The 25017-nt window shown below is 40.7% G+C and overlaps 1 protein-coding gene across 1 annotated transcript in view; it reads right to left on the reverse strand.

The window, feature by feature from the left end:
* The window catches only part of igsf9a (immunoglobulin superfamily, member 9a), a 70929-nt gene that overhangs the window by 39248 nt on the left and 6664 nt on the right, over window positions 1–25017 (reverse strand). Inside the window, exons 2-6 of the mRNA XM_020630580.3 lie at window positions 20804–20898; window positions 20465–20665; window positions 6632–6778; window positions 3002–3150; window positions 939–1053 (exon numbers count right to left, since the gene is read on the reverse strand). Coding sequence (XP_020486236.2) covers window positions 939–1053; window positions 3002–3150; window positions 6632–6778; window positions 20465–20665; window positions 20804–20864 — 673 coding nt within the window. The 5' untranslated portion in view covers window positions 20865–20898. The remainder of the gene's footprint in view (window positions 1–938; window positions 1054–3001; window positions 3151–6631; window positions 6779–20464; window positions 20666–20803; window positions 20899–25017) is intronic.

Raw genomic sequence — 25017 nt, forward strand, 5'->3', positions numbered from 1 at the left:
AGCCAAAGCTTAGATAATGTGACTTCCACTAAACAGCATTTGGCTGATGAGGATGTTTATTCAAAATGTGACCGCTGCAAATGCAAGGTTTCAAAAAATCAAGTGAAACCTCAAGGAGACATCACGCCGTGTTCCCCCATGTATTTCCCCATGCGCCATGTTCAAGACGAGTCCTGATTCTCTGGAAAAACTCAGCAGTAGGAATTGGAGTAGGAGTCCAGGACAAAAAATAAATAAATCTGAAATCAATTCCGTGATGTATTATGCAGAGATGTATTGGTTTAATCCAGTGATGTAAAGTAGCACATTTACATATAAAAAATACATTAGTTCTTATACTGGACTTGAAAAACTGTGACCTGAAAACGCATTAGTCTGTTGAGGATGAATTAGGACCTTGAAAAAATTAAAAATTAAATCAGACCACATACCTCCAGAGAAATTGTCTTGACAAATTTAAATTTTTTCACTGAGAAAGGAACATTCTCATAAATACATATGGTAATTGGTGCATATTTGGAGACCAAATAGAGAAATGAACCTCGTCTCAGTCAGCCACAGCAGCCTTTAGATTTCAGAAAACTGTCATGTTTCTGATATGCAGCCTTTAAATTGAGCTAAACACCAGGTTTTATCACAATAAAGCAATGCCCCAAACCATGGATGAAATCCTGTCACATATAATGACATCAACATTACCTTCACAGGGACAAAATAGGAGTTAAATTCAGTTCGAGATTCTGTTGCCACTCTGTCATATGATGCAAGAGAGGGAAACGGATATAGAAACTGTGGTGGCTCCCAGCCAGTCAGGCTAACACACATCACAGAGAGTGAAGAAACTGGCAGGCAGACAGACAGGCACACAGACAGACAGAAAGGCAAACAGACAGTGGAGACCAAAAAACAGGCAGACAGGCTGCCAGGCAACAACTAACCTTTGATCTTCACTCTGGTCACGCGGGTCACATTTCCCTCTGAGTTAGAGGCGTGGCAGGTGTACTGTCCTGCTGACTGCATGCTCAGTGCACGCAGAGATAAGGCTCCACCATCCTGGTGATGTGATGTGACGGATAAAATGAGAGATTGATGGTTGCAATGGTACATATACATATACATAGAACAGACGGACAGTGTATGTGTATGTGGTTGATAAGATGGTAGATGGATAAAACCATGTGAAAATGGTAAATGAACTGTGCTTATGAAGTTCTTCTCTCACTTCTGATAACTCAAAACGCTTTCACTCTCCGTCCAGAGTATGCTCTGTAAAGTGCAGATCAGTTCTAACTTGTCCCAGTCACACATACACAATGCCTACACCATCACGACCAATTTGGAGTTCAGTGTCTTGCTCGAGGATGTTTCTACATGTTGGGATTTAAACCCCGGAAAACCAACTGAGGACGAAATCTTCCACTAAGCCACAGCCTTACTATATCAATTGACTTAGAAACTAGTTGGTACATAAAGATTTTTAAGTACTTTGCCTCTGTTTGAGTTTTGAGTACTTTATCTTTTACACTGAAGTAAAGGGTTGATTGTTTTCTGAGATAATGAAGATGAGGGCTTAGTGATGCTGTTAACATTCTTCAAATCCCGACCAGTTGACCCTATGTTTGCATTAACGCAGCAAGGCTCAAGCTGATGTAACAGTAGACCGCATGATTGGCTACTTTAAATTGGTTAAATGCTGACAAAAGTTAATTTTGTTTTTATTTGTTCTTTTGGTTTAAAGGCTTTATATGTGATTTTTCACTTTATTTTAATTTAATACACAGAACATCTGCATGCCTGGAGATTTTAATGATTAATTAAGTCTCTCTGTTGTGTGTTGTGCAGAGATGAACACAGAGACTCGCTTTATTTGGAGAGGCACTGATCATTTCTCATGATGTGGAAATGTACCTAAGCAGCATGTCTTTGCTTGATACCATGAGCTTAAGATCGTTAAACAGGGCTCCTGAATGTTAAAATTCCTCTACCTTAAAGGATTAATATGGGATTTTTCACACTTAAATATAATAGAAATCAAGTATATCCTCTGAAAATAACTGTGAGTCATGACTGTCTACAATGGGTGTAACACCCGAGTCCCACTGTCTGTGATGTTTTCAGAGTCCTATCTTCATTTTGTTTACATCGCAAGACGGCCGGCTGACTCCTCCCCTTTCCCCCCCCTGTTTCTTAGAGTTGGAATTAAGGCGGGCCTTAATCCTCCCAACCTGTCAGTCAAATCAGCCATGCCATGAATGAAGCAACTGTATGCATTACTCCTGGCCTCAATGCAATCAAAAGGTTGAGTGAGCCCACCTTCTTACCAGCCAGTCACCATGTTTAATTCTGCTGTTCAAATGGGCATTTTAGTGTGGCTGTTAAAGGCGCTTCATGGGCTTTTAGAGCCAGCCACAAGAGGACACCTGAGGAACTGCACCTTTTAAGTATGGCTTCATATTTCAACACCGGAGGTTGCCACTTGTTATAAACCCATAAATCCTGATTTGGTATAATTTTTTTTTTTTTTAAACGACAGCACAGGCATTGAAAGGTTTCATCACATACAGTCCAGTAATTCAATTCAAAGGCTTCAAACTTTTTAAAGAGTTCAGGTCAGGTCTAAACTTTGCCCCAGGCTACAGTGAAATCATTCACTAATACTTCATAAATAAAAAAACAAATGTCAATATAAGCCCCAGAGTCAGTTTTTCTGCTGAAAAGTATCATACCTTTTGATATGCGAGTACACTTTCTTTCTGACTTTTCTATTAGATGATCATTGCCGGTCTCTTAATTGTAATGAAGTGTTTTTATTGTGTTATCAGTTGGCAGGTGTACCACTTCAGCACAGCGATGACTAGATGCTGTACAGAGACTGACAGATTGATACTATTGTACAGTGAAACTTCTCATGGGATTCTGATACAGTATATTGATAGATATGGATGAAACAGGCCTAGTTATCTGAGTGAATATTAATGCATCAAACACCGTGTAAACATACCTGATCATTGATTCTTTGAATCACATTGCCATCTTTCACCCAGGTTATATTTGGTGTGGGGTTTCCTTTAGCTGCACAGGCAAGAGAGAGGTGATTTCCAACCAGAGCCTCCACCACAGGAGGCGGGGCTTCAGTGAAAGTGGGTGGAGCTATGGCACAAAAATGAGGGGAACATTTAACTTGACATCATCATAATATGAGGAAACAAACAATTGTTAAAAAAACCACACAACGCTTCTATTAAATACATGTTTAACAGATTAGTTGTTTCTTAGACACACTCAAAACATCAATCACAGGCTGTTCGAGGCAGTAGCAGTACAGGAAAAAAAACTACAAAGAGAAGAGCTGGACTAGCAGACAATAAATCTTTTGTCTCTCTCATCTCTTTTTTTATCTATCATACACAGCATGACAGCAGCTCGGCCTTGTTTGTTAAACAGCAGCAGCCTGTGTGCAGTTTACTGACATCCAGTTACATTATTATTTCAGGCACCAAAGTGAAACTGTTGCTGATGCTTCCCTTTAGATGTGCCTACACGTTTCCCTGCCACATTAGGGCTCAGATCTCATCAGAGTCCGACAGTTTCTCTTTTATCATCTGCGCACACACCCTAATATCAACAAAACCACCTGACACTTCAACATTTCACCACTTTTTCTTTGGGCTCATATCTGTATTATGACTTGAACACTGCTTTGGTATTTTTTCTTTTACAAGATTAAGAAAGCTTCTATTTCTATCAGAGTCATGGGGTGAGATGTCTAAGTATCCCTTAAATCAAGCTCAAATCCTCTGAAAATATGCTCTATAATTATCTCCTGCCAAAGTCCCCTTTGCCTAATAATAGATGTTGTAACATGCAGAAAGTAACTTCTGACACCAGTGGTCTTTGAATGTTCCTTTGTTACATTTTTAAGCCTGTAAAGGCCAATGACAATCTCAAAAGTTGAGTCAGAATGAAAACAATAGGATTTAAAGCCTGCAGCTGCAGGGCATGTCAGTGAAGTAACATCTAAGGCCTTTAGCACACAGACATAATCTATTATAATTCCCATCTCTAACCTGACGCTCGCACAGACCAACTCTGTGGTGAAACTGTCTCCGCTCGCCTTTGATCTGAGATTCTTTATGTTTGTGCGCAGTCATAGCAAAGGTTTTCCCCACATACACATGCACTTCAAAGCAACCAGAAAATAATGATGCATATTTCATATTTAGACGTATCAATAATAATGATGCTAGCTTAAGTAAAAGGGGATTCTTACCGAAAATCTGTGTCAAGAAAGTCAAAAGTTATTTAAATTACCTGACAACGTTTTTTTTTTAAAGAAAGGAGTCTTTAAAAAAATAAGTTTGTGAACAAGTTTTCTTTTCAAACAGTTTTTTGAAAGTTTAAGTTTAAAGGGGCTTTAAACTTCAACAGCCTGTCAAGAAATAATAAGCACTGTGTTATAGAATCACTAAATACATGATGTGTAGAAGATTTGGTTAGATTTTGTTTGCTTGTTAGACGGTCAGTGACTCGGCTGATTATTCTTTGTTCAGCTTGCCAATCGAGTCCTTCTTTTGGAAAATTCCAGATTGTATCCAGATCAAAAGTTGACAACTGTGGAGCACAAACACATAAATAATCTCATTTGTTTTTCAAATTGGATCCAATCCACTGGTAGAGGTGTTTTACACATGATACCTATGACATTCCTCTGGATGCATATCAGTAAAGTCGCTCTGATTGTTCATATAGTATGTTTTAAAGAGTTTTACAGCTCTGGCTTTGAAAAAACAACCTGAATTTTAAATCCAGAATGACTGAGGTGCATTAGGCTTTCTGTTCTGGAAGGATCTTCTCCTTGGATGTCTCCGTGTGGTGACCAGATCTGATTTGAGAAGCAAATCTCAAATCCCCTGCGGTCTAAAATAAGCCTTGGACTAAACCGCTCGATAATACTATAAAACTGAAAAATAGAATATGCACATATATTTGCAATATTGAGCCAAGTTACGGACAGATGCAGGCATGATATTGCTTTAGAGAAGGTGACAAACTGAAACAGATCAACAGAACAAATCTCCTCCTCAGAAAGCTGGACTTATAAAGTGAGGGAAAAAAAGACCTCCTGCCATTTTGCTGAAACCTTCTTTGCAAGTAAGGGCAAAACTATAAGGAACTGAGTTAACAATTTGTTAAGCATCGTGATAATTCAGACTTTTACAGGTCATCTCTTGTCACCAAAGTGCAAATCTGCTCAGAATAAATGACAAACACTAAGAATGTAAAGAACACAACGTCGTATATGCATTATTTTAAATTGTAATTTTTTGGCTCAAAAAAGGTTGAAATGACATGATTGAGAAAAGTACGCTGTGAATCTGTGCTAATATAAGCTAACTAGGTTAACTCTGTTCCAAGAGATAAGTGGAAGCTTTCTGTTGAAATATGAACATTAATCCTCCCAAATGTTAAATGTTGAAAGGGAACAGATGTCTTCAATCACTTTGTGGGCTGCAGCTCAGCGGCTGACAGTGAGTCTCCAAGCAACAGCGGCCCTCAGACGTCAGTCAACACCACCTTGGGAAACACCCACCCAGAGGCACGAGGCTGAGACATCTCTCCATAAATATGTGTCAAAGAGGTTTCAGCCTTTTTGGACACATTGATTAAGCAGTATCGTTTCAGATTATGTTTCTTTAGTCAAGCAGAGTGGGCAGGTTTTGAAAAATTTCAGTATAGCTGACTGTAATATGAAAAATTGCATCATTTAAAAAACAGTATTTATGTGTGTGTGTGTGTGTGTGTGTGTGTACTTGCAGTGCACAAGACAAACAACAAATGGTGCACATGCATTAACGAACTGATTCTTCAGTTTTTGGAGCGAACACAGCGCTCTGTAAGTTTAGCTAAGTTTACAGCAACAGACTACAGTAGTCTGTAATGTTACCAACATGAAGCTGCTGATTGTTGTCACACTGATTGTTATTAAACCCCACCAGCTGATACCTGCATGATGCAGACGGGGTGAGAGTGAACGGGCAAAAGATGAATCAGTGTTGGAAATAGTACCGCTTTACGACCCGTTTCTGTGTGAAAGTCCATGAATAGATACATTTGTATAGCTGGTCTACATGACTCATGGGGTCATAGGTCCACCAAACAGTGGGGTGGGGGGGGGGTGGGGGTGATTTGGATGGTACACAGATCAAGTGTGATCCATCTCACCACGATAGAGTAGACATTTCCCTCCATCTGTCCTGACTGGTTTATCATGTTTGTCACATTTTAGTCTGAAGCTAAAAGTAATAAGGTTTAACACCCGGTTCTAAACACATGATGTATGTGATGCATCAATGTGAGCATGTTTGTTGTTGAATTTTCACCTAACGCGATGTTAAAGTTTTCTATTTTGTTTGAACTTCTTGTCTCTTTGATTGGCACACCCAGATGGAGCTTTCCCCACTATCACCAGACCGAAGGTTGTTTATTGTCCAAACACTTCTTTGTTTACATTTGGAGCACAGATTTTGCCTTATGAAGCTCAACATAATCTACTTTCAGATTTAAGCTTTACAGGCAGGAAGCCAAAACACTCACACTCACACTCACACACTCACTCGTCTGTAAATCTCACCGGTTACAGAAAGCATAGTCCAGGTGCCGTTCTGCAGCTCATCTGTGGGTTCATCCAGTAAGAGGATTCGACACTCGTACAGGCCCTGGTCGTCCAGCTGCAGGCCCTCCAGCCTCAGGGTTGTGATTCTCCGGAGAGACACGCGCCCTGCAGAAACAGATTGAGGTTAGACAGGTGAAGCTGCAGGGGTGAGGGGCATGGGATGGCCAACTTTAAATGATGCTGATTTTATTTGACATCTCCTCGGTGTGACCTGTGTGAAGCTGCTGGAGAGTGGAGCTTTGTTTTGCTGGAAAACAACATTGTCCTCAGCCTCACACAAACACAAGCACAAACACACACACACACACACAAACAACCGCTGACACGCAAACTTTGTAATGTGATCTCCTGGTTGCCAGGTGACGGCTCCCTCGAGCTGGAGCGCAGCTTGCCACATCATCCCCTTTATCTTTTCCAGGCTGCAGCCCACATCTTTTTGTGTCCATCTACTTCTCACAGTTTGTCAGACAGACAATTGTCCAGCGACCTAACGGCCTGCAACAGTGTGGCTGACGAGAAGCTGTCAATGGCAGCATTATGTAAGATGCACTGCCGTCTCTCTCCAGCATTTCAGGCTTAAAAACATCTAAAAAGAACTCATGCTGCAGCCAGGAAGCATCAGTGGTACTATGACGGCTGTGAAGGGATGGTAATTATTAACAGAAGCTCTGATTTCTCATCACTGTGGCAGGGTGGGACAGTCAAAAGATCCAGGAAGTTGGAGTAAGGTATGTTGGCAGCGATAACACACCTTATTTACTTTTCCAAGCTGCCAAAGGTGACTAAATCCACTGGGGAAAAGCCGGGCAGGGAGGGGTAATGCAGAGCAAAACACACAGATGAATACACTCAGGAGATTAGAGCATTTCAAAATCCTAAACTTTGACCCCTGGCGGGGTTTTTTTTTCCCTCTCATGTTTATTGGCTCGGTGTGAGATATAGGTCACTATAGCACCTCAGAGGAAAAAGGCTGTGCGGAGGGAAGGGAGGTTTGTGCGACCGTGGCTGGGAGTTGTCAGATAAAATGGGAAGGGAAAGGTGGAGGTGAAGCGAGAGCGTGACCTAATGGCACCACTCCTTCCATCTGAAAAATGTATGACTGCAAAGGATTTGAACGTGAGGTAAATTGACTGTAAGGCCACCTGAGAGGGAAAGCAGGGAAGGAGAGAGAGAGAGAGAGAAAGAAACAGACAAGGGGAGTGAAACAAGTGTGCACGCCTTCAGAACAAGAAGATTAGCTGCTGTATGTTGTGCAAACAAATGAAGGATGTACAGTATTTTCCGCACTATAAGGCGCACTTAAAAGCCTTTAATTTTCTCAAAAAACGACAGTGCGCCTTATAATCCGGAGCGCCTTATATATGGATCAATTGGTTAATTGGTTGATCCATACTGGTTGTACACGGCGCTCAGCAACACTGACTCGGATAATGACGAGAGGGAGCCGGGCATGTTGGATGCCGTACTCGCCCAACTGTTCAATTCGGACACTGAAGAAGAAGAATTCGAGGGATTCGTGGACGGGGAATGAACTGAAAAAGTGAGCTTTACGTGTTAGACGTAACTGAACAATGTTGAGTTATGCACTAACGCAGGGGTGCCCAACCTTTTTTGAACCAAGATCTACTTTTAAAGTTACCAGTCTGCCGAGATCTACCAGTCCACATAGTGAGCCATAGCCTTTACCAACAGCCTACAAACGCATTTAATACTCACACAACAAACAGAAAATAATAAATGAGAGTTCTGTAAAAAATAATGCAGACTACAGACTACAGCAGGCTGCTGTGAGATGATTTTGCTTTTGTTAAATTAGCTGCAGACACGGTGAGAGTGAACGGAGTAAAGTCCAACCGACTGTTTGACCGGGTCACGTGTGTTCCCACCTCGGTCCGTACGGATCACGGATCAACTGTGTGCTGTAGCACTAAAAGTAAAAAGGTTTGCGTGGTGGCTGGCGCTCCAGTGCAAGTGTGTGCGTGCGCGTGTGCGTTTGCGCTGTTTGTTGGTGTGTCTCGTGCCCCGCGATGCTCACAGTCATGACAGCAGAGAGGAGCAGAGAAAAGTAGCTGCAGCTTCATCAAATGCGCTTAATACTCGTAGCATAGTTTCTATATATGACTTTTTGGTAAAACATTTACCCCCCCGGTTTTACCTGCACGTCATTGCGCATGCCTGCACTCTCTCTTGCGCGCGCTCTCTCTCTCTCTCTCTCTCTCTATCTCCGCCGCTCGCTCTCTCATGCACGCAGCAATTTCATGAATAAATGAAAAATTAAATACACACAGGTCGGAATTATACTTGGGCTCCCAACACAGGTATCGTGTGTGGGAAACAGTGCAATGAGATGAAATTGAAATCACTTTTCTATTTTACAATTGTATTTTATATTGACAAAACATCTCGCGATCGACTGAGAATCAGTCAGCGATCTACCTGTCGATCGCGATCGACTGTTTGGGCACCCCTGCACTAACGTTTGAATTAGCGGTATCAGACTGTGTTTCTTTTACGTGTTTACAACTGAACAAGGCTGGGAGATATTGTGAATATGCACATTAACGTTTGAACAACGTTGAGTTATAGTGAATGCACTACGTATAAAACTACGTTTTGAGAGTTAAGAGAAACGTCAAAGAAATAATTTATTATTTGGGGAAATCGTCTTATGTACTTTTGTTTTTGTAGTTTTATACGTTACGTTTTATACGTATTTATATTTATATATTCACAATATCTCCCAGCCTTGTTCAGTTGTAAACACGTTCTATTCTATGCGCCTTATAATCCGGTGCGCTCTATATATAACAGTTCTAAAATAGGCCATTCATTGAAGGTGCGCCTTATAATCCGGTGCGCCTTATAGTGCGGAAAATACGGTAGTTAAATTAGGTACGTTAAGTCTGAATTGGTGACTTGGAGAATAAAGCAACAACATTTCCCTTTTCTTCTTTCACTCCAAGCTCACTTCTGTAAACCAAAGGAAACATGAAAAAAAAACCAGCTATTTTGTGGACAATTTGAGTTTATTGTGAAACTAAAAGAATGGGAAAGTGAATTCATCCACGGTGCTTTTCTTTGCAGTTATTGATTTCCAGGTGTGTTGCAGAATATATGCCACAGCAACAATGACCGCATAACTAAATAGCTGGTCTTTTTGTACAAAGCTTGTTTGATTTGTTTGCTCAAGGGTTTTCACAATGACAGATTTTTAAACTAAGATTCTAGAGAAAAAAACTAAAATGTTTCAATATATGTTTTAATACTACAGCAACAAAAAGACGAGTCCTAAGCATTCCCATATGGGGAGATTTCTTGTCCTTAACTCCCAAAAATTGTGTGCATATTCCTGGAATCCTGTCCAAATACCACAAATATGTTGCCAGTGTTTCGGCCAACAGATTTCTGCAGTTTAGACCATTCTGTCTCTCTGTCGCTTGTGGCTGCTTCTGAAAATTTGACTGAAGATCTGAAGTATTTCTAAAGCTTCTGCAATTTTCAATACCGTTGATCACTTCAATAACAGATATTTAGAAAAAATTGAGAAAATAACACTACCTCAGATCAGGCTATGAGCAGGAATGAAAGATACACCGACTGTTTGGGGAACAGCATTAGTTGTTTCATGCCAGCCCGTTCTAACTCCATTAGTGGCCCTAAATGAAATGAGGAGTGAAAATCTCCTCTTGGGTAAGCAGTCAAGGGCTGAACATACTAGGTACCTTAACGTAGGAGAGCAGGGTTTGAGTTCAGTGTTAAAGAAAAAGTATATGTAGCCTTCTTTGGGTATTGTAATTGTTTAAGTAATAGAAAGGTTATTAAAGTTGTGTTCAAAGTTTGGACTCATTGGAACTCAAACCTTTATCTGTTTCCTGAATATAACATAGTGAAGTTTTTTTGCTGGAACTGTTTATTGTTATATTCTTACCTTATTTTGCCTATTAATGGTTGTCAACTTGCCTGATTTCCCCAAATTACACCCCAGAGTTGAAGAAATTATTTCTGATTCTGATTTTCAAAGTCTAACTGTACGTTAGCATTTAGCTACCTTTTATTGTCCTACAACTTGATCCCTGACCCCTGTGTGTACAACACTGACACCACAGTGGTAAATACATCTACTAATTTGAAGCTTCGGGCCAATGACCAATTTTCTTTGTTTGATGAGTTGGTTGTGAGAATGTGTTGTCAGTGCAATTTGGGTATGAAAAAATCGCCTCAGCTGCACAGAGACCTGACCTCGACCCCATCCAATGTCTTAAGGGTGAACTGGAACACCGACTGTTAATCAGACCTTATCAGCTGACATCAGTGTCAGACCTTCCTAATGCTCTATTAAGATTCAACTCCTGCAGCAAGCTTTACAAATCTGGAGGAAAGACTGAAACCAGCAGAGTGGAGGCTGTTAAAGCAGCATATTAATAATAGTTTGGGAATGTATAACTATTACATATGGTAAAGATTATATTCTTACACATATCTTGTGTTTATTTGTCTTATTAATGACAGGTTTGTTTGTCTTGTTTTTACTTTATGTCTTAGTACTGAGCCCTGTGGTCACTTCATCTTGTCTTGCACTGTGCTCTGGTTTGTACGTAAAAGGAGACTGACTCACTCTAAACAAAATCTACCTATGAGTACAAATAAAGTCACCTTACATTACCTTAGTGTCTAAAAACCTTTGACCATATCGTCAGCAGAGATGGCTGCTATAAATGTGGCAGCAGGGCTAACCCTCCCTTTCCTGAACAATGAGGTTAAAAAACTATTCTTAAAATAACTTGGAACAGTAGTTAGTAGTAATAGCAACCAAACCTAATAGTTATAAGTGATATCTAAACAGGCTTATTTATTGCAGCCTTATCACTGTAGCATCTTTGTAGTGTGAATGGGTGAAAGGTGTCATGACACAGCCCCTTATTTTGATTTGATTTCAGCCTCCAGGCCACCGACTTTGCCCAACGACACAAATGTAGCATTACAGACTGTAGAGATGCTCAGAAACTAACTTAGCATCCCTTAGCTTAAGAAGCTATTTATGTTCCTCAAGATCGATGACAGCAGTTCTAATTCTGTTAGACAAAAATAAACTCCCCTTTGCTTCCAAATAATTAGGTAACCTATTAAGAGTCCTACAGCACCTGATAACTATACTGACAACATATCAATGCCCCACACTGAACCCCACCAACACACACCCCCCCCACCCCCCCACCTCCTCCTCCTCCTCCTCCTCCTCATGCTCCCTGCCCTGCTCTTCTGCTGTCAGCTCACTGAATCTGCTGAATTAAATCAACCAGAGAGCAGCTTTTTGACTTCTTCAGGCCAAACAATAGCCGCTATCAGTTAGATTCATCCACTCGCACACAGACACACCCACAGTGATACTCTCTCTCTCTCTCTCTCTCTCTCTCTCTCTCTCTCTCTCTCTCTCACACACACACACACACACACACACACACACACACACACACACACACACACACACACACACACACACACACACACACACACACACACACACACACACACACACACACACACACACACACACACACACACACACACACACACACACACACACACACACACACAGCATTTATTTGCCCAACTGTTTCCAACCGAAGCCCCCCCCCCCCCCCCCCCCCGAGAGCTCTCAGGTGACACAGAAACACAAAACCCTCCCTCCAGCGCTGTAATGAAATAGAAGACTTTACAGATGAAAAGGTTTAGTGTGAGTTGAAAAGTGTGCAGACGTTGGTTCTTTAGTAGAACAGATTATTAAATGTTGTGGTAATGATGATCTTTATTTTAAATTGCAGCTTTGTCAGAAGAAATAAAAAAGAATCGACGTTCAGCACTCTGAAATACTAATTAGATACTTTTGTCTGAATTTATATTAAGACGGATTAAGATTGAAGTGAAATCCTTTGAAAATTAATTCTAAACACAATTAACCAAGCAGCTTTTTTCATAATCTCAGCAGAAATGAAAGGCATCATCCATATTTTTAAGTCCCTTGGAAAGCCTTTTTTTTTTTTTTGGTTAAGTTCGTTGAATTTGTGTTTTTATTTATCGTGTCTGTTTCATGTAACACATTGAATTTAAAAAGTACATTAAGCTAATAAACTTTGTACAAAAGGTACAGTGAAATCATTGTTTTCAGACAAAATCAAGTCATCGTGAAATGTTTAGGTTCGAGCTGATGTGAGCATTCATGACAAAAAGGAACTCTGTTAACCGTCACTGAACTGTTAATCTGGTAACAAAGAAGTTAACTTTGACATCAGTTCATTCATTAATGAAGTTAAAAGTGACTTTAACCCGTAATCTCCGAAAACAACAAAAAGAGGTTGTGATGACTTAGGCCCCGTGGCCACCTAGCGTATGACAGACACTGCTCTGTCACTTTTTACTGCATGTTTTATATTTGAGATCATTTTCTACCCCAGCAGACAAAGAGGATGTGGGTACAAGATACGATCCATAGGAGGTTAAAAAACAGGAAATATCATATACATTTTGAAAAGAGCGTCGGTTACTTTCTGAAAAGTTCAACGATTTTCAACTTGAGCGTTGGAGCGGCCGCACAAAAACGGCAGAGCACTCTTAAAAAAAGATGCCGGGTGCTGCGCTTTTCATCCAGACGGCCGCTTTCTGCTGTGAATGCTCTCTACCTCTTGAAAACAACTGGAAAAAAATCTCTAGGTGGACTCGGGGCCAAAGGGTGGTTTAACACTAGGGACCCGGGCTCTGGATGTGAGTACGCTTGACCCCAAAGAAGGGCTGTGAAATTGATCCAGTATTTTCCGTAGAGCTGGCAGTTGGCCTGTTTCTCCTCTCATTGTCTGTCCCTCTTCACCCTGCTCCGCCTTTCTCTCTCTCTATCTCCCTCTCTCTTAGCTGTGAGTATTTTATGTAGGAATGGCACATTTTTTATCCATTCTATTTTATTTGAGGCACATTTTCATTTAATAATCTTATTTTTCATGTCATTTTTCATGCACATTTTGACATTGTGCAGTCGGCTGTTATTCAAAGAGCCTGTGTGACATTTGGCCCGTGTGGATTTGACTTTTATCTGACTTTGTTTTTGTTATTTCTTTACGGAAAGTTTATATCTAGATATATTCAGGATATTGTGTATCGACATCCAGCTAAAAAATATCGAGCTATATCTTAGGTCCATATCACCCAGCCCTACCCTGAAGTCCGGTTCATTTGAGCAGTGTGAACACAAATGTAATGTACCGTACTCGGGTACCGTGTCCAGGTCCACTTGAAGAGGTGGTCTCGGGCAGGATTCATGTCTACTCGAGTACGGTCCACAGGAGATGTGAACGCAGCTGTGCTCAAACAAGGAAATGGACCGCTATATGACGTCACAACTAAAAAAGAAGCTGTGAAAGGATCTCTGTGGAGGAACCAAAAAGTGACATCAATTCTAAATGAAACTAAAGAGCAGGTCTGAAAGAAGGAGAACTTTAAAGGCCACAGTGAGAGTTTTTCAGAGTGAAGGATGCCCCAGAGGTATTGATTTTCTTTCTTCCAAAAAGGGATGTGTAACATTTTGGAAATGAATTTTTTTTTTTTTTTTTTTTTTTTTTAAAGTCTGTTGGGGAATTGCAGGTAAAGCGTCTTGTTTGGTCGGATAATATTCGGCATGAAATTTTCAATACCGCTTCATGCGACACGGACGTTTGTGTCTCTGAGAATGTGATATTTACAGGCAAGGAGCCCAATTCTTGGTCAAAGATGTCGTCAGCTCCTGGCAGGCCGCTCAGAGACATCCAGGTTTGGGTGAGGGAAAGGAGTAGATAAGGTTTCACATGAGGTTGCTGCTTGTTGCTTTATTAAGCCGGAGAGTGTGTGTGATGGTTTGAAATTTGAATCAAGAGCTACCCGCTGTTGTAACGATGATGAGCAATCCCAGTGCAAACTCCCATGTTTGGTCATGTGGGGAAAGGAAGCGTATTAGCCATGTGAGCTGTGTTTAATGTGCTCCTCCTGCACACACTCTGCTCAGGCTCATTGTGAGGAGATTAACATGAACAGTGTATTTATACAGCTGTATTCTTACACAGTCAGCAGCTGTATGGGTGCAGAGGGGACTTTCTGTCCTCTGCACAGATCAGGCACTAATCCTTTGATCTTAACTGCTCCATTACAACAAATACATTTAAACCCTTTTAGCTCTTAACACTCTCCAGGGAGCAATCTGTCCAAAATCATAGAATGTATCTCACACTGTGTGAAGCTCCACACAAGGTCAAACACAAAGAGTACTGATGGAGGAGGTGACCTGGAATCAAAAAAAGGTCAATTTTGATCCTTTTTAAGTTGTCAAAGAGAGAGGGAATGGTGGATAAGAAAAAAAACAGAACCTCAGCAGAATGAATCGCTTGTGTTGCTGTCAGAATCTCTACAGCAAAGCAACAGTTGGACTCTTTGGCTCCTGACGCCAAACTACTGAGACACCCGAGAACATCCATGGCCTAAGGAGGTGAAATCCACACCTGTCCTTCCATCTCTAAAGCGTTAGTTTCCCATGTTGCACCTGTTACCCCGACACCAGCCACTACCTGTGAGAAAGCCTTGAGTGCAGCATCGGATTGGACAAAGCATCTCTTTTCAAACCTTTTGAATCGCTAGAGAACAGCAGCTTTCTGTTTGTCATTGGAGAGGCATGTGATTAACATGCCTGTCCTTTAGAGAGAAGGGGCCTTTCCGAGCAGGGTGCTTTATTGTCGAGTTGAGTGTACAATAAGTGTAATTCACAGGCCAAAGGGTAAGCAAACTTTTACTGCCTGTATATTGCTCTGCACTCTCCCGCAACTAACATCCAGTGTAATGAAGTGTGACATCAGTGTGAGTTGAAGGATCGTCTTCAGAGTCAGCGACAAAAGGCCCGACTGTCTTTTATGAGCCCGAGCTGGAATTAAAGTCTGCCCCGCTCCCACTTACAATAATTCATCAGCCAAGGTTCAGGGCCAACTTTATTGCTATGTAAATGTCTGTATCGTATTTCCTGCTCGCGTTGGATAAGGGTGCAGCATTCAACTCAAATGAGAAAGGCCTTGGCTGAGTTAAAAGCAAGGTTCTGATCCTTTGGCAAACAAACACCTAAATGCCACAATTACTGCTCTTTAATGTGTCAGGACAAGCAATGAATCTGTGAGACCAGTGATTGTTACAGGTTGTATTTAAATTGACACTTAAGTGGAAAAAGCTGGCAAGGTTCCACACTTCTCCCCAAACCAACAAAGAATTGATCCTGCTGAAAGAGGATTGTCAGTTCAGCCAGAGCCTGATTTATCGACTTAGTGTTTGAAGATATTTAAAACATGTCACTGAGTCACACCGTTACACCGGGTGACATGTTTCTTTATTACCATGAACACTTTATTTCTTAGTCAATCCCCCATGGATTAGTCTGACATGGTAAATACTAGGTAGCACTCTCAATGTGGGTTCAGCCTCATCTCCAGTAGAGGTTTAAGGTCAGGTGTGCAGTCTGGATATAGATGTATTGAAGAATTGAGAGACAGTTTAGCGCTTTGTTGGTTTTATTTGTGCATTGGATTAGTGGAAAAAAAAGAAAATGATCATAAAATAAATTCATTTACCTCTATAGAACATCTAGAATGCATTAAAGAACTTAAAGCCCCCGTGTGGATCCTTCAGTTTGTGTTGATTTGATTGCCTCCTGAGATAAAGCAGTCCCTCTTAAAAAAGTAAATTGTGTTTTCTGTTGAAACATTTTCCTCCTGCTTATTTTCACATTCCAGTGTATCAGACATCTTTGTCTTAACAGAATACGGTTTCAGCAGCAGTTTGTTTGACACCTACTCTGTGGCAGCAGTTTCATGCATCAATTATAACCATATAGAAATAATACATCTTGTTGCTGATGGTCTCGTGTGCTTTAAGTGGGTCAGTCAGAGGCATCCATATTGATTTCCGTCTGTTGTAGAAGCAGCTCAAATCTCATTTAACTGCAGCTTTACATTTTTCAATAGTCCAGATTCTTTCCATGTATGTAGGGAATAAAAAAGTATAAGAAAAGCTTCATGTGAAATGACCTTACATTTCAGCACAGCTACTAATGGGTTGCTATGGTAACTGTCAATCCTTTTTCATTAAGCCTTTAACACTCAGTCAGCTTGTAACACTTTCATTTTCAGATAGTTTGCATTGAATGAAGATTACTTTGACAGTAAGTCGGGCACTTTTGGTGAACATTACAAAGAACAGTGTAATCTTCTGATTCCAAAATACATATTTGTGCATGTTTTATTAACACTTAGTCAAACGTTTGTTGTAAGACTTGTTGTGTTGCCTGGAGTGTGGATAAGTGAATGGTCAAAAGGTAAGAGATACAGTCTGCATCAAAGGGAACGCCCACAAAATGTCACATCTGATCGGTGCTGAGGGGGAAAACAGACCACTATAGATAGACACAACACTGAAGGGCTTTGTCACTACAGATAAAATGAGAAATCTTAATCTGAAGTTTTAATCTGAAAGGATTCTTTTCCCCTAGGGGACACCCTCAGACAAGAAGCCGACTGAATCTATTAGATTGTTTAGATGTTTTGTAGATTTTTGGTTTATAAATGTTTGATACTTAAAGGTTAAAGTTCATCTTATGCTTGAAACCTTTTATTTCTTTAACTAAATAAATAAAAATGAGTTTATAATGACTCTGCATTCAGAAAAGTTTTAAATATTCACAGTGGTGTGCTTTTATCCAGAGATGTGCTGCATTTTTTAAATGACATTTGAGCCATTTACTCCTTGAATTTATTCTGTTAATTAAATCTTTTAATGTTTCCCCTTAAAACGCTCTCTCTCCAATCTCCCTGGGAGTATCACAACATCGTGTTCCAGCTCCTCATTGAAGCTGTATATGCGGCTGACCCTGAGTGAAATATTTCAACATCAAATACCATCATATATTCTAGGTATTTTGTGCATGGTTTTATGCACCTTTCTTAAGACAAATTCACCCTGACAGATTTGGTATCTTTGGAAACGCTTGAGATCTCGCCCAGAATTTCAAATTAAGTTGGTGGGTTTGAACAATATTTAGCTGCACAGCATGACTTTGTACTAACTGATGCAACAGCGGGTAAGAAGGGTTTAAGGAGCTGAATCACTAATGGATTGGTTGTTACAGAAAGTGTTGATATCTACTATTCATCAGTATTCATTTAGCTAAAACTTAATAAGACACAGGTGACCGGTGTGCTCACCTGAATGTCAAACAGTAAGAATATATTTTTCTCTTTGAAGAGGTTTCATAAAGCCTGCCCGTCTTTCTCAAAGTGCACTTCTGTTAAAACACTGCACGGCCCTCTAGCTGGAATCCAAACAGCCTTTGGAAAGTTGACCAGGGAAAAATTCAGTGGAAAGGAAAACTTCTGTGACAAAGGGGAGATCTGAGCCACCCAGACATGCTTTCCTTTTGTCCACACCATTCCCATTGTTTGTGACTTTAAAGGATAACAGGAGCTGCACACAGGTTTTCTTGGTCCATTGAGGGTATTTCTCCCCACAGACTCTCTTTGTACTCGGTGCTGCGGGCAGAAAGTGCACAATAGATGGTGATGCAATGTGAGAGTTTCAGTTCCAGCAAAAGTAACTCCCACTGAGGCTGATTTGAAAGGCCGTCAAGGTGTGGTACTGAAAACACTCCCAGACTCAGATATTGGTTCCATTTTTCTCAGTTGCAGAAACTGGGACTGTGGTGTGAGAAAACACTCTTCATTCTTACTAGGTTATTTTATCTAACCTGGGCCTTGAATCCCAAATGTAGTTTTTATTGACAATTTACAGGGTGCCAGTAGCCTAGTGGTTAGTGCACCCACACCATGTGGACGACTGTGGCTCAGTGGTAGTGTCAGTCTTCTCTAAACCGGGAGATCTGGGGGTTCGATCCCCAACTGAAATTTCCCCTCACGAGGATCAATAAAGTAAATCTTCTTAATCTTCCTGCAGCCCAATACTTAAGTGTGTGGGCCTATCTTCTTCCTCAGTGTGCTGATTTTGCACTGCCCTGCGCCTATGTGATGTGTCTATAACTACCTCCTTTTTCTATCGCTAAATAATAATCGTGTTAATTGACTTTTGTAAGAAAAAAAAGTTTCTGGGCCACAGGTTTAGAACTGAAAGGTAAACTCCTGCACACTGTCTTACTTGCAAACATTTATTGTCATTATTAGTACCAGACTAGTTTGTCTGAAAGTTAGACAGTGTGCAGGAGTTTACCTTTCAGTTTTTGATGGACACATTGCTCTCCTACGCACCTGTCTTATGAAATGGATGTGTGAAGGTGTTTTCTACACTCGTTTAAAATGAATTTTAAATTGGCCAAGAAAATGTATCCAAGCACACTTTTCAAAGTAAGTACAAATGATCCTGAATTAAAAACATGTTGAGAATAATGTAAATACTGTGGTAAATTTAGTAAATGTTTTAATAAACATTGGCCTTCCATATGACATCTTTATATCCCTTTGATATGAAACAGATCTGGTGATGCCAGAAGTCAAGGAAGCTTTTACTGCTACCTCCTACAAGCCTGCTTCATCTCACAGAGGTTCCTGCTAGACCCCAGCAAGGGCCAAAAACTCCGGCCTGAGACAGACACTGAGCTCCCCACCATGTGTCCTCACTCTAATATATACATATAAACACACACACAGTCAAACACTTTTACACAACAAAGAGCTAGACTTCTTAAAATCCTCAAAACATAACTACTAGTGCCACTGTCCATCAAGCCCACAGATATTAAGAGGCTGCCCAGTGTCCATTATGCACACCGTACAGAACATAGCTAAGGAAACCAGCAGCAGAAAAAAGGAAATGTTTTTGCTACCTTTATTTGAAGTTAATACACGGAACATCTGCATGCCTGGAGATTTTAATGATTAATTAAGTCTCTCTGTTGTGTGTTGTGCAGAGATGAACACAGAGACTCGCTTTATTTGGAGAGGCACTGATCATTTCTCATGCTGTGGAAATGTACCTAAGCAGCATGTCTTTGCTTGATACCATGAGCTTAAGATCGTTAAACAGGGCTCCTGAATGTTAAAATTCCTCTACCTTAAAGGATTAATATGGGATTTTTCACACTTCAATGTAGAAATCAAGTATATCCTCTGAAAATAACTGTGAGTCATGACTGTCTACAATGGCTGTAACACCCAAGTCCCACTGTCTGTGATGTTTTCAGAGTTTTCAGAGTCCTATCTTCACTTTGTTTACATCGCCAGGACAGCCGGCTGACTCCTCCCCTCGTGTATAAAAGTTGTTTAATTGAGGGACTAGAGAAAAGAAGAATAACATACTGTACTAACTGCTTAACTGTGTTTCTAGATCACGCTCATTTCAGGTAAATTTACATGCAGTGTGAAGATACCAGCATAATAAAGATCACTAGCATTAGCATGCTAACACAACAATGCACCGCAAGTTGTTTTGGTTTCATGCTGGTGCTCAAGGGCGACATCTGCTGGATAAAAAAATCGCATATAAAAACTTTAAACCATCATGGAACCATCATAACATGGTGGTTAACAAGTAAGAGTGTGACATCAGCATAAAAGTATGCTAGGTTCAAAAGTCTAAGCAAATATAATATTGCCATATAAAACCAAGCAAAGGTTGGCAATTAAACTTTAAAGTGCAACCTGAAGTACTTTACATGATGATCATGGATAGTATAAAAAAAGTATTGTACAGTTGAACACAAGGGACTATGTGATCGTCTCCACAGACACTCACCTTCATATTGTGGATGGACGCGAGGCATATAGGATCCAAATTTGATCAGGATGGGGATGTCGAGTCCCTGTCGAACCCATTCCACCACATGCAGGGAGGCGGAGGACACAGCAGCTGGGCCTGATGGAGGAAAGCTGCACTCCAACTCCACCACACCTCCGGCCTTTCCTCGCACCTCTGGCCTCCCACCTTCAGCAGTCACTGTTGGGTTTGGAAAAGGAAGGAAAATGACAGTCAAGTTAAGACCACACAAGTATCAAAAATAAATGATTAGCATGTCCACAAATCATGGAAGTGGGATGCAAATGAGTCTTTTAATGAAATGCTGCAAATACTTACAAAATAGGCAAGAAATGGCCACCACAGTCAAAATCTGCATATACGATCTCGCTGACCCCATATCTGTCAGTCACACAACCTGCAGCATGTTCAATCTGTTAGCAAAGGAGATACAATTGTTACAATCACATTACTTCCTTGGCTGCATGCAGAAAGACAGCCATCTGTGACAGATTTCCAAACTTAAAAGGCTACAGCCGAGCTGTCGCTTCTGTCATCATTTCACAGACAGGGGGGAGAGGAGCGTTCAGATTTTTATACAGCTTTCCAATAACTGGAATTCATCCCATATCATTACACAAATGGGCAGACCTGCCCCAGCTGCCAGAAAACTCCATGGCCCTATATCCTTTTTCTGCAAGTAAATGTCATAAATGTCACATAAATCCTTTGCGTGTCACGTGGAGAGCGACATCTAAGTGTTTTATTTAGGGGGACATCAATGGAGACGTTTGGCTGGAGCAGCCAGGAGGCTCAGAACTCAAGGACAGAGATAAGCCGAGCTGATGGGAGCATAAGGCATCAAGAAGTGCGACTAAATGTCAAGATGCAGCGACCGATTCAGTTCAGTCAAATAACACCGTCGGTTTTATAAAAACGGGTGAACTAGAGGGAGGAAATCAACAAGATAAGACCTTTTTAACGAATTAAAAAGCATCTGTTATTTTACCATCAATCACCTCCAACAGCTTGTAGTGAACTCTCTGGACTAATTAGCAGCACAGATGCTCATGAGAGGTGTTTGTGCATATTTGTCCTGGTAGCATGACATTGCACCACTGGTTTTAGGGTCACATTTGACAGGAAAAGGGGCTGACAGTCTAGCCTGGCCTTCTCTAGCTCATATCTGTAACAGCATCTCATTAAGATGAATTATTGCAGTACATCCAGATAAAGAGATGCAGCTCATTTTTGGTGGCAGTGCCCTTAACAAATACTCCAGGCTGAACATGTCTGTCCATTCACAATGGCAAACATCAAAACCTGGAGCAGAGAAGGACACTGCAGCTTCACTGCATATAGGAGAACATTTTTACATTTTGTTGTTCTTTCTATCAAGTTATGTCCGAATGCAACACAGAAATGTAAAAAATACAACTACATCAAACACATTCCTACACACACACGCACGCACGCACGCACGCACGCACGCACGCACGCACGCACGCACGCACGCACGCACGCACGCACGCACGCACGCACGCACGCACGCACGCACGCACGCACGCACACACACACACACACACACAGTCAAAACTGCAACTCTCAGCTGATCTATTTTTTTTTTTAATCTATTGTTTTAAATCTATATTGTGGTATCCATCTATTTTTTTGTACATTTTTTTATCTTATTTAAATTGTACTGTGTCACGTTCTGTCTGCAATCTTTGCTCTTTGCTGCTGTAACAATGTAAATTTCCCAGTTGTGGGATAAATAAAGGATTATCTTATCTTACATACATAAATAAATACATACATGCATACATTGTCTTATGTTACGTTACATACATTTTCATTTTTCCCTTCAACCACTGTGAGTTAAGTTCTTAACTGACTTAACAATCAACAAGTGGATACTTCACATTACTGATAGTGTCACTCCTCGTGTTGATGCACTCTTTCATTACTCAGAGCAAAGCCCGACTGAAATGAAGGAGCTGCTCACAGGAGGAAAGAAGTGAACTATTTTCTCTCTTTTTTTTTGGCAGAGGTGCAAAAGCTGCAATGACAGCTCATAAAACAAGAAACAACAAAGAAAAAAAAAAACCTCAAATCCTTCTGGGGAAAAACTCTGATAACAGAAATTTGAAGTTGCAGTGTGATTGACAACATGTGGCTTCGGTTATATCTAGCTGCTGCAAAAAGAGTGTAGTGTGCATTAATTTCTGGAGTGCTATCTGTCACAAAGGACTTTATTAAACAGTACAGTTTTATTGTACATGTTCATCAAATCTGTCAGCGGCTACATTTCAGCTGAACGGTAACAGAAGGTTACAAAAGTTAATGCAACAATAACTTTGCCCACATGAAAACACCTTATCTACATGGTGAGCCAATAGTGTTATATGAATATACCATATGTTGTTTTGTGATGCTGTAAAAAAGTAATATTTAAGTTATATGTAAAATTCTCAGACTGTTCAAAAAGTAGTGCCAGTAAGTTTGATTCATATATGTTTACATGTATGTCTTTAAATCCATCTGTCCATAATAGTTTCCAAGACAGACTGTTACATGTTTGTTCTGTCAGTTTGATAATATCCTTGTCCCCCCTTCAGTGATGTGTCTACTTCCTGACCGTGAACACACTTGTCCCAGCAGCAGCATATGTGCATATCTGCACCCTCTCACCACAAGGCTTTTATTGGCTTTTTCATTTCATGGCAGGGCAAAGTCTGAACTGGTGAAATACAATTACGCAGCCTGTCAACAGCTGCAGCCACTGTTTCAACACACTCCCATGCTTCAGCAAACAGCACAGCACACACAAATGTGCCTCAAAATCAAAGTAAAAGGCAAAAAAAAAAAAAAAAAAAGCAAAAGCCTCAATCTGCAGCATGTCTGCTGATCTTTGCCTGCCTCCATCCTTTGCCCTTCACCCTGCTGGCTTTATGCAAAGCAGCAAAACAGAAGCTTTATCCTGACTTTTTCTTTTTCTGTCTTTGAATTAGCATGGAGTGTGCTGAGACTGACTCAAGGTGATATTAGAGCATTATGATTCTGCTGCTTCTGGTCTTTGCAAAGTGGGAACAAAAACACACAAGAGCCAAATAAGACTGTTGCCATGGCTAAGCAGCGGCAGGTTTTTCCTGTTTGACAAATAATGAACAGATGCTCAACATCTCCTCGTTCTTCATTGTCTGTCTCTTGTAAACAGGAGAATGGGAATGATAAGACTTGTATATCATGTAATGGCATTCATCAAATCACTGATGAAGAAATATGAGCAGACACTTCTGCACTGCCATCCAAATATGGACACAGATGACTCAAATGTCGTGTACAGCTTTGTTGCTCTAACAAGCTGCAACTTATTTGAGAGTCTGGCAAAAACAGCAAGGTAACAGAATGGAAAAACTCTGATAAAAGTTGGTTTTTAGATAGAAAGTGCAGCAAACACAGCAAGAACCAAGATGAGAGGCACCAAAAAAAAAAGGTCTTGTTAAGCTGCAGGACATTTTCTGTCATTAGATGTGAACCAAAGTCTGGCAGAGCTGGCAGACAAAGCGTCCTGCACAGGTGAAACCCTCCACCGCGGTTACAAAGATGGTCTCCAGACAGTTTCCCTTAGACAGTTTCCCCTATCCACTGACATCAAGGACATGCATAAACATAAGCACAGTGACAGCCCGGCACTCAAGGAACGGTTAGAGCTATAATAAATGAGCCAGTGGCTCTCAAAAGAAAGCACCCCGTCTAACGCAGATTTATCAGCTGACAGGAATAGAAATGTCCGTGACAGGCATGCTGCTGGAATTCTGTGTTGTTGTTGTTTTAATCTACACATGGAAAGAAATAGGCAGCAGCTGATTAATCGCGGCCGAGGCACAGCAACAGATTTATCAGCGGTGCTGCCTCCTCTTGCCCCAGCACACTAGAAACCAAAAGATAAAAGGACTCTGACGCATTTGTTTTCTGATCAGATTTATTCCATTTCTCTCCCCGAGTATTGCCATGGTCCATGTGTGTTTGTGCTCATGGTTATAAGATATCATTTATACTGTCGGGGGGTATTGATTTAGACGGAGGTATCCTAAGGGAAACAACGAGGGAATTAGTTCTGATTGTTACAGTGATGTCAAGGCTGTTTGATTCCACCAGCAAGATCTCTCTACAGAGAGAAAACAGAAAAAATAAATCAAATACTTGAAGTGCAAGCTAAAGGGAGCTGACAATTTAATGTAAAAAGATTATAAAGATCAGAAAAGGATCTTTTTATGTCACACAGTTTTCATCCTTATCAAAACCCGGTGCAGCACTTACCAGGGATGGGGATCAACAACCAATACTCCTTAACGGTATGAGACTATATCGATACCCCTCTAAAGATGCTTTAAACGTTATTAAGCAATCAGTGAATGTTTGTGCAACAGTGATTTTATTTAAAAGACTTGACTCATATCGAGATGTTATGTTATATTACAGGGCCCACAAGATGGAGGCTTTGATCCTCTAAAGCGGGCGGCCGGGGTTCGAATCCCACCTGTGACTTC

This window comes from Labrus bergylta, chromosome 17 (genome assembly GCF_963930695.1).
Source record: "Labrus bergylta chromosome 17, fLabBer1.1, whole genome shotgun sequence".
Lineage (NCBI taxonomy): Eukaryota > Metazoa > Chordata > Actinopteri > Labriformes > Labridae > Labrus > Labrus bergylta.